The following is a 19,214-nucleotide window of genomic DNA, read 5'->3' on the forward strand; positions in this document are numbered from 1 at the left end:
AATACATGGAGAAAAAGGAAAGTATTAAAGAGTATATTACTCAGAATAGTTGGCTGCAAACCACAGTAACTTAAAGAGTATTAGGTTGTTTTCCTTACAGTAATTTTTGAGTACCAGATAATACAGAAGTTTCACTCTTAGAGAAATTTGAATTAAAGCTTTACATAATCAGCTTTTCATCAAAACCTCTACATACTCTTCCAGCATGACTCCTTCTGTATTGTAAAAGTAACTACATTAGTAAAAAGCGAGCACTAACCTTCTCAATATTTATTTGGTGTTTTCTCAACCTTTCCAAATCTGTTGGAATTGCCACTTTAATGAATTTCTGAATGGCAGGTTCAATTCGACGCAGCTTAACTTTTTCGTCATCTTCAGACATCCTAAAAGCAGCTCTCAAGTCAACACTTGTCCAGTCAACACTTCACCAAGGTAGAAAACCCTAAAACCCAAAGAATTTCAGGTTTACAACAATGCAGTAATTCAGAATGACTTTTTAAAAGAAAGCAAAATAAAGTAAATCAGCCTTTCCAATCACCACACCAATATTAACCACTTAAAATCTCCTTCTGTATTGGCATTCAAATGTATTCTTTCCATTTAATTGCAGGCTTTGGGATCATTTTTCATAGATAAATCTTAACACTAAGGAAAAAAAATGAAATTAAGGCAGATGCAAACATACTTTGCAGAAAAATGATAGATGGAAGCCTTTGAAAAAACCACCTTCCAGCTAGATGGTTTGCTGGATCAGAGTTCAAGTTTTTCAGCTCACAGATTGCATTGGGTTGGAAGGGACCCTCAAAGGTCCCAATCCCACTGTAGTGAGCAGGGATATGGAATGAAGCTGAAGGTGGGGAGATTCAGGCTGGATGTGAGGAGGAAGTTCTTCACCATCAGAGTGGTGAAGCCCTGGAATGGGTTGTCCAGGAAGGTGGTTGGGGCACCGTCCCTGGAGGTGTTTAAGACCAGGCTGGATGAGGCTCTGGCCAGCCTGATCTAGTGTGGGGTGTCCCTGCCCATGGCAGGGGGATTGGAACTAGATGATCCTTGTGGTCCCTTCCAACCCTGACTGATACTATGATACCTCTATCTAAATCAGGCTGCCCAGGGCAATATCAAGTCTGATCATGAACATGTCCAGGGACAGGGCCTCAACCACATCCCTGGGCAACCTGTACCAGTATTTTACCACTCTAATTGTAAAGAACTTCCTCCTTATGTCCAACCTAAATCTACTGTGTTCCAGTTTAAAACCATTGCCCCTTGTCCTACTGTCCTCCATTGCCCTTCTAAACAGTCCTTCCCACTCTCCCAGAAGATCCCCTTCAGGTATTAAAATGTAGCTATAAGGTGTTCTTGGAGCCTTCTCTTCTCCAGGCTGAGCAGCACCAAATCTTTCAGCCTGTCTTCAGAGGAGAGGTGCTTCATCCCTCTGATCATCTTTGCAGCCCTCCTCTGGACCCACCCCAACAAATCTCTGTCCCTTTATTATTCAGGGTCCCACAGCTGGATGCAGTACTCCATGCTGAATCACCTTAAAATTGTAAAATGTCCTCAAAATACACCAACATAAAATTAATTTTGGAAGTCCATTTCCCAGGACAATGAAGAATTTCTGAATGAATATTTGCACTCCACACTGCATTTGTTGTCTGCTGAAAACCACTAAGGCATCACCCAACAAGGGGTTTAAGCAGGTTGCTGAAGTATTTGCAGGAGTGGTGAGTATATAAGCAGCCTGAATTTTGTTCCCTGCATATGCATAAATCATAGCTTTGGAACTTTTCTAAAAGAAAAATATATAGAACTGTATATAGCCACATTATCTACAGAGCATATGAGCAATAAAAAGGAAATCTATGATGATGAAAGCACACAAGGGGAAAGAAAAAAAAACATTGAGAGATAATTTGATAGTTTTAATACTGTGTAAATGGAGGTTAAATAAATGAGTTTCTCTGGATACTCCTGTTTTAAAGTTGAATTGAAGATACATATGAGAAAGTTGAGTCACAAGTAAAAAGACCCATGCCAACCTGATTAAAGTACCTGTACTACAACAACAACTGCATCAGAAGGCTTTCCTTGATTTTCTTCTTCTAGTAACCAAATTAATTTAAATAAATTAGCATATGGATGAAGCACAGCAGAATGCAACAGGTTACAAAATGTTCCTATTTTTCATTCACCCAAACACATTATTCACATTGACATTAGATATTATTCTTCTCACATCTAACCATAGTGTGAAAGTGCAGAAGGAGAGTGTTGAGATTTTTCCAAGACTTGTGATTCCTGCAGGCAGAGAAAACTTGAAGGTAGACACAACCTGATAGCACTGGGTCTTCAATCAAACCACTCAAAGTTCAGTCAGAGCCCTCAATTGTAGGCTGCAGGGAGGATATGTACAGATCTCCCTCACATTCAAAGAAGCCAAGTGATAAGCATCTTCCATCAGGTTGGTGCTGGAAGTGCTTCTGGTAAATGGAAGCTGAGTTTCTAGAGGAAAACAGTCCCTGATTACTCACTTCTTCCAATACAGCTGCTAATAAAATAATGTTGTGCTCCTATGAAGAACAGAATAATAACAGATTCTCCTTTATCTATCACACCTAACGAAGAAACTGCAAATTGTGGGAAACGGAGTATTTACTAACAATAGATTGAGATAGGGGAAGTCAATCTTTAAGGATTCACTAATACACCTCCTTTTTCAGAACCTCAGAAGGAAATTATTTCATCAACTGACTTTTCAATCATTGCCATTTTGAAGTCATTGCTCAATCATCCCAACTTCAGATTATCAAGATACACTACCAAGCAGTCTTACAAATCCCTTTCTAACCCAAGGCATTTAATAGTTCTTTGCCCAAACCTTCAAATAAACATGCAGGGGGTGGCCATGCATTTTTCAAGATGTAAAAAGAATTTTAACCTTTTTGTGTTGATTTAGTGTTTCCATCATTCTAAAAACAATAGCCTAAATAGAAGATAACAAAACATACATTCTTTCTTCTATTTATTACACCTTGGTCACTATGGTCCCTAACACTTCTGAAAGCACCACCTATACCTCACCACTGAACTCCACTTTCAGTCTAGAACAGATTTGTTTGTTTATTTTACTGAGCAAAAGATAAAAAGAATCATACTCCAAACTCCTGTACCTCCTCTTTGAACACAGATTTTATTTCCTGACAGCTTATATACTGATCCATGAGTTTATGAGCTAGAATTAATCAAAAATTGGTTCCTTAAAGATATTTAGTAGACTTGTCCAACCAAGTTCTAACACATCCATGAATGGGCTCTCCACACATTCACTAGACACCTCCCCTTCAGTGAATGAACAACCTCCAGGTTAAAAACAAACAAACCAACCAAAACCAAAACCAAAACCACCTTTCTTGTAGCTAAATCAGACTGCATCCATTGCCTTTCATCCCATTGCCACGTACTTCTAGAAGCCTGGCTTTATAGTTCCCACTCACAGCAGAAAGACCTCCCCTCTAAAATAAATTCAAATTTGAGGAAAAAAGCTCAAGAGAATACCATATAATTAAATCAATAGTTTAAAATCTTGGATAAACCCACTTGTAATTAACTGTCCTTTATTATATTCACTGTGCAAGATATTCAGATAAACAATTACAGAATGATGATGCTATGGACCTGTTAGAGGTTATCTTCTAAGTAAAATACTCTCCACATTCAAAATTCACGCACCAAAATTTAATTATATTTCAGTGACAGAAACAACATTTACCCAGATGTGATCAAGACACAGATGCAAAATAATTTTCAGTCAACTGTGTTAGTGAAAAGGCAGACACACTCGTTTATTTCATTCTTGAAATCAAGTAATTCTCATTTAATTCTGACACTAACATGAAATCCCCACTTACTCTGTGGTGGGGCATAGAAAGCAGAGTCACACAGTTGAAAGTCATTCAGAAGTAAAATTTTTCCTATACTTGTACCTTGTTACTATGAATTTCACTAAATGCTGTTCATACATATCAAATCACAGTATCACGGTATCACCAAGGTTGGAAGAGACCTCAAAGATCATCAAGTCCAACCTGTCACCACAGACCTCATGACTAGACCATGGCACCAAGTGCCATGTCCAATCCCCTGTTGAACACCTCTGGGGACAGAGACTCCACCACCTCCCTGGGCAGCACATTCCAATGACCAATCACTCTCTCGGTGAAGAACTTCCTCCTCACCTCGAGCCTAAACTTCCCCTGGCGCAGCCTGAGACTGTGTCCCCTTGTTCTGGTGCTGGTTGCTAGAGAGAAGAGACCAACCCCTTCCTGGCTACAACCACCTTTCAGGTAGTTGTAGAGAGCAATGAGGTCTCCCCTGAGCCTCTTCTTCTCCAGGCTAAACAATCCCAGCTCCCTCAGCCTCTCCTCATAAGGCTTGTGCTCGAGGCCTCTCCCCAGCCTTGTTGCCCTTCTCTGGACACGTTCAAGTGTCTCGATGTCCTTCCTAAACTGAGGGGCCAATGTAACACTCATGAACTTCTGTTAAACTGCCTAGTGTTGCCCACTCAAACATGGCAGGAAAAATGCTGAATAAACCTGAAGAGTTCTTTATGCCTAAGGAAATGCAATGTAATGCATACTTGATTTTAATTCACTTATGACACTTTAGACAACCACTGCTACTTGACAAAGTAATTCCAGCACAGATGTCTTGTTTTTAGGGGCTGCAAGGTCATTTTCTCATCATAAACAAAATAAATTAGAATATGGACACTAGGAGAAACTTACAATAACTTTCTCTGCATGGTGACCTCAAACACTTAGAGCAGCACTGGTACCAAAATTTCAGTGACCTATTTATTGTTCACTTGGCTGAGGTCTGTAGATAGAGAGGAACACAATCCTGTATCAGACTACAACCAAACTGGACTTTTGATCTGAATCACATCTTTCTCCTTTGGATTTAAAAGGCACCAAGGGCAAATAGCTTTGTGAGGCTGAAATGAGCCATTTTCACCAGACCCAGCATGTTTGTAATGGGACAAGAAACTACGCAGTGGGACAAAGCCCACAAAACAACCAGAATTAGCAACTGTACGTAACAGGCTGTGGGCTTGTGGGTCACCCAGCAAAACAACTTGATCCAAACAAGGCAAGGGTGCATTACTGCGTTGAGAAATCAGAACAGTGACACGCATTTTTTGTTTGTTTTACATGTTTAAGACACCTGTAGAAGGTCAGAAAATAGCTAATGACTCACATGTAAACATTTTGTGAACAAAGCTGAACCAGTGGAGCAGGTCTGCAGTTGACTGACACCTGCAATAAAAAGGTGGCTGCAATGCAGCTCAACCTGCAATCACAGCCCCAATATTGACTCTTCTGTGTTACTGAACTATGCCTGTGGTTTCATCCCTGCAGCCAACAGGTTTTGGAGGCCTACCCTTCCTGTACCTCATCCCTGAGATGTAAGGGGTGCACAGAGAAACAGCATAACACGAACTTTAAAGTTCTGTGTCAAGACATCAAGTAGGCTGTAGCAGTTTATTTTTCCTGACTTAGCCTTTTAAAAGCTGGGGGAATGCCAGGTTAAACAGTACGACACAAGGTGCTCTTACTATTTTAAAATTAAGATATAAATAGATAAATGATCCAACCTGGCACCACAAGTTTTGGTTCCGTTCAGCGTCCGCCTCCCACCACGACCTGACCTACCCACCCCCGCCAAGGCCCTCCTGCCCAGCTGCTGCTGGGACACCCACACGGCTGGCACAGCCCTACCCACCCCGCCGCGCTGACCGACCCCGGGGCACCTGCCCGCTGGTGGGCGGGAAACCACCGTCCCTCGTGCAGGGGCGGGGGCGCGGGACGAGCCCCCACGCGCGGTGACAGCCAGCCCCCGCGCACCGGGGGGCGGCCGGGGGGGCGTCAGCCTGCTAGCAGCAGCAGCAGCAAGGCCCGGCTCACAAGGCCGCGGTGAGCCGCCAGCATCTCTGCTCCCCGCCTCGGCCCTCGCTGAGAGACAGAAACTGGGGATTGGGAAACGGGGGGCACCCGGCGCTCCGCTCTCCGCCACAGGCCGCGCTGTAGTACCCACCGGCCGGCCACGTCCTCAGGAAGCCATCCCGGGGCACGCCGGAGGTCCTCCAGGCCCCGGCCTCGCCTTCCTCTAGCCTGCCCGGCGCGGAAAGCGAAAGCGAAGGGGTGGAGGCCGCCCTCGGTGGCGGCCCAGCAGCCGCCCCAGCCCCGCAGCTCGGCCTGCCAGCGCGGCTCCGGGGCAACCCCCTCCTTCCCTCCCGCGCCCCGCTGCTCCCGCCGCCCCTGGCCATATGCAGAATGCCCCCTGCTGCCCGCGGCCTCTCACCATCTGGTGGCTGTGGCCGAAAGGAGGACCGCGGTCCCGGGACGCTGGGCTGGAGCCGGCGCGCAGGGCTCCCCCTTGGCGGGGAGCGGCCCAGCCCCCGCCCGCCGCGCACACACCCCCAGCTTCGCCGCGCTCGGGGCGATTTCCCTCATGTTTGTTTCCCTCATGCTGCGGAGCGGCAGGTCGCGGGACGGGAAGCGGCCGGGGCAGAGGAGGAGGAGACGGAGCTGCTGCGTCCAGGGTTGGAGTACGAGGCGTCTGGGATAAGGGCTCATCGGGAAAGAAAAGTTACATTTCTTGTTCTGAAAGGCAGCCAAAGGTTCCTGTCAGGGGCTGCATCAAAAGAAGCGGGACCAGCAGATCCAAAGAGGTGATTCTGCCGCTTTGCTCTGCTCTGGTAAGACCTCACCTGGAATACTGCACCCAGGTCTGGAGCCCTCAATACAGGAAGGACATGGACCTGAGGGAACGGGCCCAGAGGAGAGCCACAAAAATGATCAGGGGGTTGGAGCCCCTCTGCTGTAAGAACAGGGTAAGTGAGTTGGCTTGTTCAGCCTGGAGAGGAGGAGACTCTGGGGAGACCTTATAGCCGACTTTCAGTACTTAAAGGGGGCCTGTTGCCACAGGTAAAATGATGGTTCTAAACTAAAAGAGGGAAGGTTTAGGCTATATAGAAGGAATAAATGTTTTACACTGAGAGTGGTGAAACACTGGAACAGGATGCCCGGAGCAGTGTTAGAAGCTCCATCCCTGGCAACGTTCCAAGTCAGGTTGGACAGGACTGTGCGCAGCCTGATCTAGTTGGAGATGTCCCTCTTTACTGAAGGGGGGTTGTCTAGATGACCTTTAAAAATCTAACCCAAAACGATTTTATGACCATGGAGATACAGAGCATCAGTTTGTGGGGGGACAAATGCCAGCCAGGCTATGCCAGTAAGGCTCCTTTTTCCCTTTGCTAGCTTTTGCTGTTTCTAACAGCAACCAGAAAATAAGTATCTAGGAAATATTTTGTATTATGAAAATAAGTGTTTGTGTCTGACACTGTGGTTGGATCCTCTCCCAACACCCCAGTCTTTGGCTAGCAGAGCACCTGCTTCTGGCCAGCATGCCAGCAGCTGTAGAACAGGCAGAGCAAAACTTCCAAGAGCAGCCTGATATCACTTCTGATCGTTTTACCACCCCAAAATAGAAGTGAAAAACTATCTGGCTACCTGGCAATATCTGCAGAGCAACTATGTTACACCACTGTTAGAACATTTTTAACTGAACTCAATGGTATTAATAGAACAAACTTAAAATCTCCAAAGTATCAAAGATGAATATGAGTTGATTTTGATGTTCTGAACAACATATATGTTATTTGTTCATCTGACTGCCATTCTCTGTCCTTTTGGCAATCTAATCTGGAGAAAGCTGTTTCAGTCCTGTAAGTTTTGTGGAAATTGGTATGTCATTGAGGAATAGCAAGCAAACAACTGAGACATACTCTTGTTAGCAGCAATCAGTCAGATAATCAGCATGTATACATCAGCCATCCACTTTGCATATACGTAGTTCCAGATTGCTAGATGGGATTTTTGTAGGGCAAATGGAGAATAAATTGTGGTATTTGCAATTAAGGTTTTTAAGGGCTAGAAGATCCAAATCCAAAGGATTCAGTGTCTTCATTAGTTCTGTTGCTCATAATGCAGCTGCTGGAATGGCAATGGGGTGCTGGGGGAATTCCAGAGTGCTAAAGAAAAGCTTATCCTGAGCATGTATTTTAAAAAGAGTAAAGAGGATAACACAAGTTGGTCTTCTATAGCCAGCTTGACAGGGATATAGGGCAGAATCATGCAAGTGCTGACCTGGTGTACAGTCATTAAATGCCACTCAACACAATTTTGTGAAAATGATTTAATTAAATACATTTTAATTTCTTTGGCTGAAAAAGGTAATAATGTTGATGTGACAGCTTCCAGCTGAGGTATGTTGTTCTCATAAATACGATGTGGAATACAGATTCTGCATAGTTGATAATAACTGATTCAGCTGACAGTTCTCAAGAGAAGTAATTGTAAGTGAAGATTTGTCATATGATTTTCTATTTGGGTGATGTCTTGGCCTGGTGCTATGAGGAATGACCTAGACAGAAATGCTAACTTACTACTTTGCTGTTGTAAATAAAGATATGGGAAATAAACTCCTTTGAATTGCTTTATAAGATCTCCTAACTTGTAACAATGATGCTCTGAAGACAGTGAAACTGGAGGTAGCACATTCAAGATGATGTTTCTCATCCACACCTGGAATCTGAATGAACATGACTGGCATGAGGCAATGCTGAAGAGGATATGGACATTATAACACATAAGCAGCTGAACATGAGCTCCCAGAACAAAGCTTTTGTTAATCCTCTGAAGCAAAAGCAGAGGACCATCAAATACAACTGGAATGGATGCTACCACTCTTAACAGAACTGATGAAAACACTATCAAAATAATGCATTTAGTTTGAGTATTTACATTTCAAAGGGATGTTAGATAGTAGAAAGAGTCCAGAAGAAAGTTGTGGAAAATGTGCATTAATGTGAAATATTTTTAAAAGCACAATCCAATGCACATGAAGAGGTTCCTCTCTCATAAGTCTGCTAGTACCTGTCTGGGTTTAGAAATGCTTAACTTTCAGGAAATGGTAGAATGTGCAAAATTAAAAGAAACTAGGAATATGGCATATCTTAATTCGCTATGGGATTAAATTGTACATGAATCTGGTTTGAAAGAATACAAAATTGTCAGTTAAAAAAAAATGGTAATTTTCCCAAGATGTACAGTAGCTCAAGCATGCACAGCTGCAGTTCTGATGGATGTTAGCAGAGGTTTTGTGTGGTCTGATACGGAGGTGTCTCAATATGAGATACAACTGAGATTTAATGTCAATCCTCCCTTACCTTAGACTTCATGACTCCAGGAGAAGATCGAGAGTCTACATATGTAGCAGCAAAAGAAGAAATAGAATTCCAAGGACATTCCTAAAAGAAAGATTTTTTTGGGGGGTGAGTTCTAACAGGCAACATCTGAAGAGCTCCTGGTACATTCTGTCATGAACACAACATTAATACCTAACTGTCCAGTTCTGCTACCATTGCTACTGTGATCTCCTGAACAAATCAGCAGTGACTTCAGAGAAGTCCAAATGTCCTCAAGTAAAAAATGACAATGTAAAATGCTGTCACTCATGTAAAGATCATCAAAGGAGCAAGAGTTCCATCTTCAGGTCTGGGAAAATACTACCTCTGATGGCAAATGATAATTCATGACAAAAAATTTGAATGTGTAGATGGAGTTGAACATGCTGAATTACAAACAGACTCAGGCTTGTATAGCATGTCCATAATCAATTTTGAGTGGTGTATTACAGATCTGATGACCACATGTATTCCTACACGGTTATCAGAGAAACTGATCACAGAAATTCCTGGAAAGACAGAGAAATGTTGTTCATCTCACTAAGGAAGAGCTCTCTCACCAGAGTTTCACTTTCCATATGAGATCATTCATAGTTTTCAGCTACATGGATTCAGGTCCTGCATCCACATGTGCAATTTATTGGGCGTGCTCAGCATCATTCTCAGCAATCTTTCCTTATATGCAGACCCTCAGATAACTAATACTGGAAACAGTATTTCAGTGAGTATTGCTCAATAAACACAGAACTTCTCAGATACTTACATTAGCTTCCTAAAAATATATCTTTTTCCAGTAGAGCTTTTCAAAATTCTGTTGCTTTTTTTCCATGCATTATTATTACAGATACCCTGATTTCACTGTCAAAAGGCTTGTGCTGGCAAGAACCAATAATGAAATTTCCATTGTGTCATGGAAAACAGCCATCACTGTATTACAGTGAACACTGCTCTCTCTCACAGTCTTTCAGGAGCCCAAGGTTGTTCAAAATGAGATTCCCTTCTAATATACAGCCCTGAAAAAAAAAATCAAGCTCTCTCAGTAGTTCTTAACTGAGAGGTGTTTTGTGGAATATGTGGCACCATCTTTCTGAAGCTATCTTCCTGGTGTAAGCAAAATGCTGCCTGTTGGTTGGGGGAGAAGCTCTTTGCTCCTGTTGACACAAGAGGTATTGCAGTGTTTTTAATGGTTGGTGGAGTTCTGATCCAATGCCCTTTTAGTGTAATTTACTGCAAAACCAGCTCATATTTGGTTGAGGATCACTTGTATAGTAATACAGAAAGTAGGTCTCTCAAGTGGTAATGAAACAGAAGAGGTTTATTCTACACTGACATTCACAGTAGCAGTAATACTGAATAGGCCATAAAAGTAGAAGAGAAAGCAATTGGGGCAAAGTAGATTTTATTTTGAGAGGAATGCTTCCTCACTACTTGTACAGTTTGTATCTTTTTTCCTACCTTGATGCAGGAGTGGTTTACTGTAGCTGCTGTCTGCCCCTGCCACAGTGGCACAGAAAGTCATATGCAGAGAGGGTGGTAGGTACAGAAACCATCTACAACATCTGATCTGCAGTAGGATTTCTCTGCTGAGACACCCGGAGCGAAACAAGCATCACTAGCTGGAGGGTGCTCCTGTTACTGGTATTCAGGGAATGTGCACCTCCAACACTTTGCTTGGGGAGTTTTAGCTGTCCACTGCTAGCACAACTAAAGGAGATAAAACATTAAAACAACTGTTGCTGGGGTTGTGATCTGGGAACTTCCCCAGTACTGAAATTTCATCAAGATCCATGTTGTTTTTTTTCTCAACATCTTTTTTTGTTCCCACTGAAGCTAAAGAGGATTTATTCCACTCAGAACTTCTGAGTTTCAGTTTTTAGTATGCCATGTAGCAAAGGCATATCAGATACTCATTTTGAAGATCACCTAAGCAGGTTCCTTTTACTTCAGAAGAAAGTTGAGCTAACTCAAAAAGCTTTTAGTGGGACTGGCTTTTGTGCACATTTGTCTTTCGTTGTTGGACCAAATGACACTGGCATCACCTACAGCTAAATCTCTAGAAGTTATTCTGAAAGAGTTTCCATACAAGACAGTTTTACCAACCAAAGGAAGCTGGTCCTTTTTTGTTTTCTTTGTTTTTATACAAGGCATTAGAAATCCTGTATCAAATCTTAGTGCCACTCAAGTCAATAGTAAAATTTCCATTTATTTAAATTAAATTCTATTAGTATTACATTTCATTCTTTTCCAGGTTCCAATGTTTCCTGAAAACACAAACAGTATTCAGAGGGAAAACCAGAAAATCACAAATCAACTGAACATTCATTTATCCAGTGTGTCCACCATAATAACATTAGACTTTTGTAAAACTTTTTTGTAACATTAGGCTTTTGTAAAACCATTCAGCCTTGAAAGAGCTGGTTTTGCCTTCTCCCTGATGGGATAACCAGGAAGACATTGTTTAGCTCTACCAAAAATACTTGCTTGTGCTGAAGGGTGGGGCAAACAGACATGATAATCAGTACCCTGATTTGTTTGTTTTTCTGGAGAGAAAAAGTTTATCAGACTCCTTCTGGATTAAAATTCATATCAGACTCCCAAGGCATGCATTAAATTGACCAGGAGTTTACCTATCTGTGTTAGGGCTTATTGTTCACACTGTTGGTTCAAAGGCCTTGTATGCCATCTAGCTCTGGATTGTCTCCCACAGTAGCCACAAGTGCATGGTGAGGTTAGAGCAAGAATCAGGTCTAGTTCCTCCTCAATGGTCTCCCAGCTTTCACTTTTTTTTTCAAATCAGGAATTTCCTGAACCAGATGTGGTTTATTTCCTCAGTAACCTCTGGATCTCTCTTTCACATGCTCATCCAGTCTCCCCTAGTAAATAGATGAAGCTCTTTCAGACACCAAGTCCTTTGGCAAGGATTTTCACAGGTTTGCTGTTGTCTGCATAAAGAGGCAAGCTGTTGGTTTCTGTCCAGCCTCCCCATGGTACTCATTACTCCACAGACCTCATTTTTGCTCTACCTTGTCTTTTTTTCATGCTCAACCAGTACTTGTGGACCATCTACTCCATAACTTTGATTATCCTCATTATTTTTCTCTGGGTCTTTTCCATTTCCTTTTTTTTTAATGTGAGTGGACCAGAGCTGTGCACAGTATTAATTTTTTTGTGGGAAAAATATGGATTTGTACAAAGTTATATTGTATTTTCTGGTTTGTTATCTATTACTTTGCAAACAATTCTTAACATTTGATATGTCCCCCTGTATCTAAGAATTTTTCCTGCAAGCCTCCATTATCACCCTAAAGTCTTGCTTTGAGCGGTAATGTCCCACATAATGGTTGGCTACTTAGCTTAGGAACTGCCCATACACTGAGAAGTATTGAAGGAAATTGTATAAAGGAATGTTTTCACTCATCACAAGAAACTGATTCTTGCTAGGAGAAACCAGGGTGAATGAGGAGTGAAGAGCAGGAATAACAGCATCTCGGGCAGGAAACTGTCATTTCTAATATGTGGCAAGCAGTATGCAATTTTAAATATAACTGAAACATTATCTTAGTAAGTCATAAAATATACTTGCTCAAATCAGAACCTTATTTGGTCTTGTGCTGCTTTGGTTCTTTCCATCTTATAATTTCTTTGTATTTAGGGAACCCCTCGTGACCTGGATCTTTACAGTGATGCTTGCTGGTATTATCTTGAAAAGTTTAAGTTGCTTCTGGCAGAAGTCATGCCCTTTTCTATGAAAGACACAAAATGACAAGGTAGCCACTTAAAACTGACTCTTAACTGTCTCCTGCTTCCTGCTAGGTCATAGATGTATCTAAGCCATAGCAGGGAATGATGGCGTAAGACAAATGACTTAAGTTTACATTTCAAAGTTGGTTCATTCTTCCCTGGCTGAGGGTTTTACTGCAGAGGTGCTCATTGGCACTTCTTGAAAAAGAAATTTGATGGTCTACGGTCAGAGATGCCAAGCTGAAGAGTGTCAGCTCTGTTGTCACATCAGGTAGACCTTTTCACTACCTCACAAGCAGTGTCATGTATACACTAATACTGTGAAGTGCTGGTTTACTGCATAAACAAGTATGCATGATCCAAAGAGGCAGAATTCCACAGCAGGAATTGGTTTATAAATAATGTTTTATTCTGCTTACTTTTAGTATGACAGTAACACTATGAGGCCCTAAAGTTTAGTCTTGCAGAGATAAATCTTCTTTGTAGTTTTTGTCTCAGAGAAAGAAGGTGTCTAAGCTTAGTTTAAGAGGCAATTGCAAGTTTGATTTTCCTGGTGAGCACTTTGGGGTACCTGTTCAGGTAGCTATGTGGAAATCTAGCTGTGAAAGTTGCATTACTACTAATGCAGTAGTGCATGACTACTAATTCTCTGTGCATCACTACTAATTCTCTGTGCATCATACTGAATATTTGCATCTTTGTTTACTATTTAGATGAGCCATTAAAATATTGGTTTCTCACTGTTACAATCATCTGTAATATAAAAAAAGAAAACCAATGTGGAAAAGACTATTTTAGTTTAGATGTTTTATGTTATTTAAAAGATAGCATTATTACAATTTGAATTAAGCCTTGAATTGTGACTAAAATGGCTTCGTTTCTTACCTTGGAAGTAGTTAATGTTCGGTGGGCACCACAATTGTAGGTTATCTTCTTTGTGTGCAAATGCTCTGGGAGTCAGAGAACCTTAAGAATTCAGCTTAACATTTTGGTGGTACAGAGAGCAAGTTATTTTGGCAGGTTTAAATGTAGAGGCAAATATTGTCTGCAGGATGGATTTCACATAATCACAGAGTTGTCAAGGTTGGAAGGGACCTCAAGGATCATCTAGTTCCAACTCCCTTGCCATGGGCAGGGACACTTTCCACTAGATCAAGTTGCCCAGAGCCACATCCAGCCTGGCCTTAAAAACCTCCAGGGATGGGATTTCCACCACCTCCCTGGGCAACCTGTTCCAGTATCTCACCACCCTCATGGGGAAGAACTTCTTCCTAATGTCTAATCTAAATCTCCCCTCCTCTAGCTTGGATCCATTCCCCCTGGTCTTGTCACTACCTCACACCCTAAAAAGTCCCTTCCCAGCTTTCTTGTAGGCCCCCTTCAGATACTGGAAGGCCACAATAAGGTCTCCTCACTCATTTATGAACAGTTCTCTTGTGTATCAGCTGCAGACAAGTAAAACACTGGGTGAAAATCCCCCGTAATTGGTATATGACTGTGTTTGGTGACCTTGCACATGGATAGCATTGTTTGACTAACATGAGTGGGCCTCATTTTCAGTCTGTCTGACTGCTTCACACTGAGGCTCATCTCTGAGCTGGACAGCAATCCCACAGTGAATAGGATGGAGGTGATGAGTACAAAACAGCTCTTATGAGCCTGAGGCCTCAAAAGAAACCAAGACAATATTGCTATGGACCTTAGCACAAAGCCTGCTATTTAGCTTTCTTTTGCAAGTAGTTACTTAGGTCTCTTAGTTGTTCCTCTAAAGTGTAGTTTTAGTTTTTACCGTAGCTGCAGTTATTTTAGGGGTTTATTATGAGTTGTACTGCTCCACTGCTATACTTACTAATGGCTTGTCCAGTCTCTTGCTAGAGAACAGAGCTGTGGCTCAGTAGGAATAGTTGTCATCATTTTCCCAAGCTGTAGACAAAAATGTTTAAGGGAGAGGGAATGCAACACCACTGTTCGCCACTGCTATTCTCCTTGATTTCTCATATGAAAAATCATCAGCTTTCCTTCACTACTCCTCTTCACTCCTCAACATCAGGCCTGCGGAATCTGCCTGTACTTTCAAGAGTTAGGACCAGAACAAACTTGATGTTGTGTAGCTAGATATGTGGGCTAACAAGAAGCAGGGCAGAAGTGATGCAGTGTCTGGATGAGAGCAGAACACGCCTGAACAATGAGGAGACTCAGGAGTGAGTCCAGATTCCATTTGTCTGGGAAGTCTAGCACAGACATGTGGGATGAGAATAGTTCAAAAACCAAGACAAGAGTGAATATTAACGTTTACACTGGTGTGGTTTTAATATAATGCTGTGTGGGTTAAACTTCTGGGTTTGGGAGTGTGTCTCAGGGTTTTTTTCTTCCTGAGGATGACTCCCAGCACTTGAGTGAATTAGATGAAACCTTGCCTGGACTTTAAAAGTGCTATGTGCTTCTCAGGATTTTTTCAGAGCTGATGACTAAAGAAATCTCCTGGGACCAGTTGAACCTCAATCTTACTGTTCAGGTTAGTGAATTTGTCACTTCAGGAACATCCTCAAAGTATATTTCAGGAGAACAAGTTAGTCCTTCCTGAGCTCCCTCACTGTAGCCCTCTGCCTTCTATGATTTCCCTTCTAGGTGATAGGAATGCAAATACCAAGCACAAAGAGCTGTCCCACCATTTGACACTGTTCATGCAACACCTATTTCCAGCAGCATGACTTCTGTACCAATGGAGAATCTAAAGGAAAAGGCTGCATGCAGGTGCAAGTGAAGGAGCAACAAAGTTTTTTTGTGCTTCCTATGGAAGCATGTTGTCTTTACAGGTAGTTCTGCAAAGGAGGAGTGTAAGTGGGATCATAGTTTGGCTCTGTATCCTTTGGATAAGGAAGGAGGCTTCCATGGAGTGCTAGGATGAGCTTGCTGATGAGAATGCTGGTATCTGCCATCTTCCAGACCACACCCCACATATGTTTCCTGTTATTTGATATATATATCCTGCCTTCAGAGTATTCTGCCACTAGTCTCTTCTCTTTGTCCTTCTCCTCAACTCTGTTCCCTTATGCATGACTTACCTCAAAATCTCTGTCTTTTCCGTTGTCCTAATTCCCTGGGTCTATACTGCACTCCAACAGACCTACAAGCCCTGAAGCAGTGCTAAAATCACCTATAATAATACATAGCAATGGTATCAGTACTGTAAGGAAAGGAAAAGATGTCAAAGATCCACTTTTCACTGCCACCCTTTGCTGAAGCAAAGGACTATCAGACAGCACTGGTGATCACCTTACAAATGTAACATGCAAGTCACAAAGCTCTTCACTTAACCAAAGCGTTGACACGTTTTACGTGGCATCCAGAAATGCGTTGCACATCTGAAGCTGCCATTCCTTTTTTTCCCAGTCAGTGCACTGGATCTGTCCATGAATTGCATGAAATGGCACTTTTTGCTCCCTTTGTATGCTCAGTTCCAGGGGGAGGTATGTTCTTCCTCTCCCTTCCACAAACCCGCTCTATACCTTCTGGTTGCATTCAAAACCCAGATCTATTCAGGACACCTTAGGTTCTCAACCTATTACCTCAGCAGACTCTTTTTTCAGAAGGTAAGACTGGCAGTAACTTGTGAGTCTTGCTGTTTGGGTTTTTTTGCTTCACAGAGTGCAGTCAGTCTTCAGCAGTTCTGTTCTATACACCCAGCTGCTGTTGAGGCAACTTCCAAAGGCTGAGTTATAGACTCTGGGCTACAACGAATAGTAACCGCTATTTCAGAAGAAAATTGCAGGGAAAGCTAAAACTTTATTGTTAAATGTTAGTTTTCCCTTAGATTTACATAATTATAGGAAAGTATGTTTATTTTAACCCTTATGATTTTGGACATTATAAAACAAGTTGGAAGCAATAGAATGTCATGCTCTATCAAGCTGTTTGTATTTTCACCAATTTATTGTATCATTGCATTAGCAAAAGGCATGAAGGATGCAGATGTTATGGTTTTAAACTCATACTTTATCAATGTAAATTTCTCAGATAATGTTCACATTTTAGCAAAGTGGAATTTTTGCCACTGATTTCAGTGTTACCAGTGTTTGACTTGTTTAAGATAAAACAATGTCCTATTTTAGTGTGGACATTGACAAGCAAAATGTCTTAGCACAGTTGCAAGGCACAGAGTTGTACTTCAGGGCTGAAGTTCCTTTTTGTGCTTGCTATACATAGCAGGTTGGTACCATAGTTTTGGTAGTATGTCTTCTCTAGATTGATATCCAGTCCTGCAGCAGCCTTTCAACAGACTTTTGCTGCTATGGCAGAAAGTGCATGTGAATACAAACCAAATCATCAAATCAGGACTCTGAAAATACAAGAGAGAGAGATATTAATTATCTTTATTAGATAATTAATACTGGGACCTGTACAAAATGGGGAAATAGTAATTCTTGGGAGGTGGGTTGGATATTCATGAACACAAGCAGATTTGCTCTGATGTGTTACAGGTAGTGCCAAACTGAAGGGTTTCGTAGTTTCTCACTGCCTGCTACTTCATTTAACCATTTATGTTGTTGAGAAGTGACAGTAAAGGCACATGCAGCAAAGCCAATGTGATAATGTGCACATATGTACTGTATAGCATTTATGAACACACCAGAGGTTGTCTACCATCTCCTCTTACACCCCTGTCTTATGAGAGGAGATGGAAGCAGAGTGTGAATATAAAGAACAGTGGGATTTAATCAATTTCCTGCCAATGTGCCAACATCTGTATTGACAATATTCAGCAAATGGTAGTATGTTGTCCAAGATCCACATTTGACAGCAATGGCTGATGAACCCTCAGGTAGCATGCTGGGTTTTATGTATCTGATATGTTTTTTTCTGACATAGGTATTATTGCTGTGATCTGTGACCTAGCTCCATCTTAGCTACACTGAAAGACAACAGAGACTAGGCAGTTGTAAACATTGATTGAAGGGTGGCTTGTGTGCCTAGAAAGAAGGGGAAGTTTGTCACCTCATACTGAAATCATGCTGATGTGCCTCATGTGTAGAAATGTTACCAGGAACTTCCAGACTGCAGGCCTAAATAGCACAACCCAAGTGTTCAGCTTAGAGGGGAAGTTTTGATGGCAAACTGACTGTGCGAGGTGAAGGAGAAGTATAGAGCCAAAATATGATCAGCCAGACAAAAGCAGGAGGCTGAGGGCAATGGGAGTACCAGGTGGCCCTGGTGCAGGAGAATGGATAAAGGCAAGTTTCCTGACGAGTGGAGTCTTGAGGCTGGGCTGCCCAAATGTTGGCAGAAGAGCAGCGTTCACCTTCAGCCTTTACTTTAGTGGAAGTATTGACAGGGCTATCACCTTTTCCTGGTTGTCTTGAAACTTAGATCATATTGTATTCTTTTTAAAACCTCTACTTTGTACTGGGTTGAAATCACCCAGTGGGTTCAAGAGTTCTCAGTGGGGTCTGAGGGAAAGAATCAGAGCATAACATAAGCTTCACTTGCCTGGAAAACTAGGCCAGAGAGGATATTAAACAATCTTATAGGTGTTCATGGCCCAGGTGGCACAGGTAGAACAAACTGAAGAGAAAAAGGTTTTCTTTGGATGAAATAAAATGGATTCCTGAGGTTCAAAAAAGACACATTTTCATGTAGTTAAGGGCTAGATCATAATATGTACACAGGAAGAGGGAGGAAAAAGTTTCTTCAGGCACAGAAGATTCTTCCTTGCTCTTTTCTTTCCTAACTTCTAAATGCTTGGCTAGAACTACATAACTTCTTAAACAATTTTTTGGTGTGTGTGTGTGTGAAATACATGTATCTAGTACAGCAACTGTTCAAGTGTGAATTTGTTTTTAAATAGAATTGACTCCTTGTATTAGTATAGGCGCCTTGGAAGTAGAAACATTTCTATATTATCACCATCTATCTTTTGCAAGAGAAATGGATATTTTTACTTTGGCAATCCTTGTAGTAAGGTGGAGACAGTTTTACAATAATCTGAATATATTTAAGGTGTGCATTTCATTTTTTGTACCTGATGAAGAACTGTGTGCCTGAGTGGGTGGATGGAAAATAAGAAGCTCTTGGATTAAATAGAGAAGGTGAAACATGTTACATTTATGCACATAATGTATCTGCTAATATTCCAGCACATTTGATAGAGTCACTGTTAAATGCCATT

General features: G+C 41.8%; 1 protein-coding gene across 5 annotated transcripts in view; it reads right to left on the bottom strand.

Annotated features, from left to right (window-relative positions):
* STX17 (syntaxin 17) overlaps positions 1-6,507 on the bottom strand; it is a 225,328-nt gene extending 218,821 nt beyond the window's left edge. For 3 of the 5 annotated variants that reach the window (XR_008462371.1, XM_054164104.1, XM_054164101.1), the window contains exons 1-2: positions 6,361-6,507; positions 260-442 (exon numbers count right to left, since the gene is read on the bottom strand). Coding sequence is in view for 4 of the 5 variants with exons in the window: in XM_054164104.1 (XP_054020079.1) it covers positions 260-382 (123 nt within the window). In the remaining variant the exon portion in view is untranslated. The other 2 variants (XM_054164102.1, XM_054164103.1) reach the window with 2 other exon arrangements.
* Between the last annotated feature and the right edge of the window lie 12,707 nt (positions 6,508-19,214).

This window comes from Dryobates pubescens, chromosome 9, assembly GCF_014839835.1.
Source record: "Dryobates pubescens isolate bDryPub1 chromosome 9, bDryPub1.pri, whole genome shotgun sequence".
NCBI lineage: Eukaryota > Metazoa > Chordata > Aves > Piciformes > Picidae > Dryobates > Dryobates pubescens.